We start from the raw sequence: 2,035 nt of genomic DNA, 5'->3' as shown, positions 1-2,035 counted from the left end.
TTTACTTGAATATCTGCTAAGCTACGATTCGGTAAAAAAAGATGAATTTTATGGTGTTGGTAATCCTTGCTCTACACTTACTGTTGCAAAGAGTACCATTCCAAACATTTCAGCAGTGTATTTCGTTCCAAAAACTTCAGCAACAGCAGCCGGAATACAGACAAAAGCAAGAGGAAATGTAGCAAAGAGCCCACAAATCCATATCATGTACATCACTTTTCCTCCATAAGGTGTCACCACCAGAGTGAACAGCAATACTGTCTTTATTCCCAGCAAGAGGAGCATCGTTAACTAAAGAGTTATACATTTATATGTATATAAACCAATGTGAATAAAGTTAAAAACAAATTAAAAATACAAGAAGCCTGAAACCACAGGTAGATAAACAATAAAAAATTTTATAATGTGTATTCCAAACAAGTTTTTAATATCCATACATATTATTCTGTCCTGATTTTGTGTTAAGTATATTTTACATTTGTATCCTTTGATTTCACTGGGGAAAAAACTACACTGAGTACTTATGAACTCGACTGATTAGTTATGTGAGCTGATATTATTTGGATAATCCTTTCCTGTGCGTTACATTGAATTATTTTAGACTTTCTGTCGAAACAGTCGGTTTCTAAATTTTATTTTTTAAAACTATTTTCACTGTTTTCGTATCTCAGAGTAGTATTATAGAAGTTTAGTTTCGTTTTATGAGCAAAGCAAAGAATGGGTTATGTTGTTACCGGGCTAGGGATTGGGACTTGAATTTTATCATTATAAGCCTCCTAGTTAACCGCTGAGCCATAAAGATTGTATACACTTTATACAACAAATATTACTTTAATAATTATTAATAACAACACAAGTCACTTCGCTTTACACATTCTTACCTTGTAAGATAATTTGTCCTGAAGTAAGCCCACAATCACTCGGCTAAGGGCATGAACAGCTCCAGCTACAGAACCAATAGTGGACAGAAACGTGTCGTCTGATATAAACGTCTGTCCATATGTCTGTAAAACAGTAAGAAGGTATTTTTGAACTAACAATAACTTTCTTTCACTAATCAGGTGAAATTGTGTCAAAATAGTCCTGGTGTTGGTACTTAGTTTGTAACTACAAGTTCTTCTTATTTTATATTAGGTTTGAACACCACAATCAATATTTTCATACATAAAGTTTTAGTTACATGCAATATCTCAAGATGGTTTATGATGAGTATAGTGTTAATTAATTTATGTAAGTCGTAGTTTTGGGAGTTAGAAACTTTCATTATCTCAGAAAAAACAAATTAATATCAAGTTGATACACTTACCTTATAAAAAACATTCACAAACATGAATGGATGATGTGAGCAAATACAAACTATAGATAAAAGGTAAAATTCTCTCACTTTAAGAGCTTCCTTTGGTGACACATGAAGTTCAACTGGACCATTACTGTACGTTTGATCGTCATCAACGTTCACATTGGCTGTATCTTCTTCCAATGATTCACATAATTTATCATTATTTATTGTTGTTCTACAGTCCAAATCTTTCGAAACTGTTCCACCAAGTTCTTTACTACATGATTGTCTTGACGTTTCGTACACAATAGTTAGTTCGCTGGAAATTGTTTCTTCCTGTGTTAAAAATATGAATACCGTTGTTTCCTATGTATATAAACTGAAAATACCATATAATCATTTTACTAAACGCTGTTTCGTTCGTTTATATTAAACGTCTTTAGCTCTGAGTCACACCTTTAAGTGTGTATCCTAAAATGTCAAGATGTCTCTTGAACGATAAAGTAACACTACAGTTGTTAACATAAGCAGCCGAAATATTGGGGAAGAAATAAGAAAACAAGTATTATTAAGAAAACTTATCTGGAACACATATAGTAGTGGTACTTACCAATATTTTGCAAAACTCGCACGCTCATTGCTAGGTGTAGACAAGCGTTTCAAAAAATGTAACAGAAACAAGAAAATACTTCTACTGCCATATTTTGGTATATAAAGGAGTTCATTATTTTCCAGGTTACTCGTGTTCATATGTTC

General features: G+C 32.6%; 1 protein-coding gene across 1 annotated transcript; it reads right to left on the bottom strand.

Moving 5' to 3' along the window:
- Positions 1–48: 48 nt before the first annotated feature.
- On the bottom strand, positions 49–1,645 carry LOC111084208 (the record flags this gene model as incomplete). Its single annotated transcript, XM_022380980.1, has 3 exons — positions 49–291; positions 882–1,004; positions 1,307–1,645. Coding segments are annotated over 3 exons (705 nt in total), but the record flags the coding sequence as incomplete, so codon positions are not given.
- Between the last annotated feature and the right edge of the window lie 390 nt (positions 1,646–2,035).

Source organism: Limulus polyphemus, unplaced genomic scaffold, assembly GCF_000517525.1.
Source record: "Limulus polyphemus unplaced genomic scaffold, Limulus_polyphemus-2.1.2 Scaffold14676, whole genome shotgun sequence".
NCBI lineage: Eukaryota > Metazoa > Arthropoda > Merostomata > Xiphosura > Limulidae > Limulus > Limulus polyphemus.
This window is presented reverse-complemented; position numbering and strand designations above follow the sequence as displayed.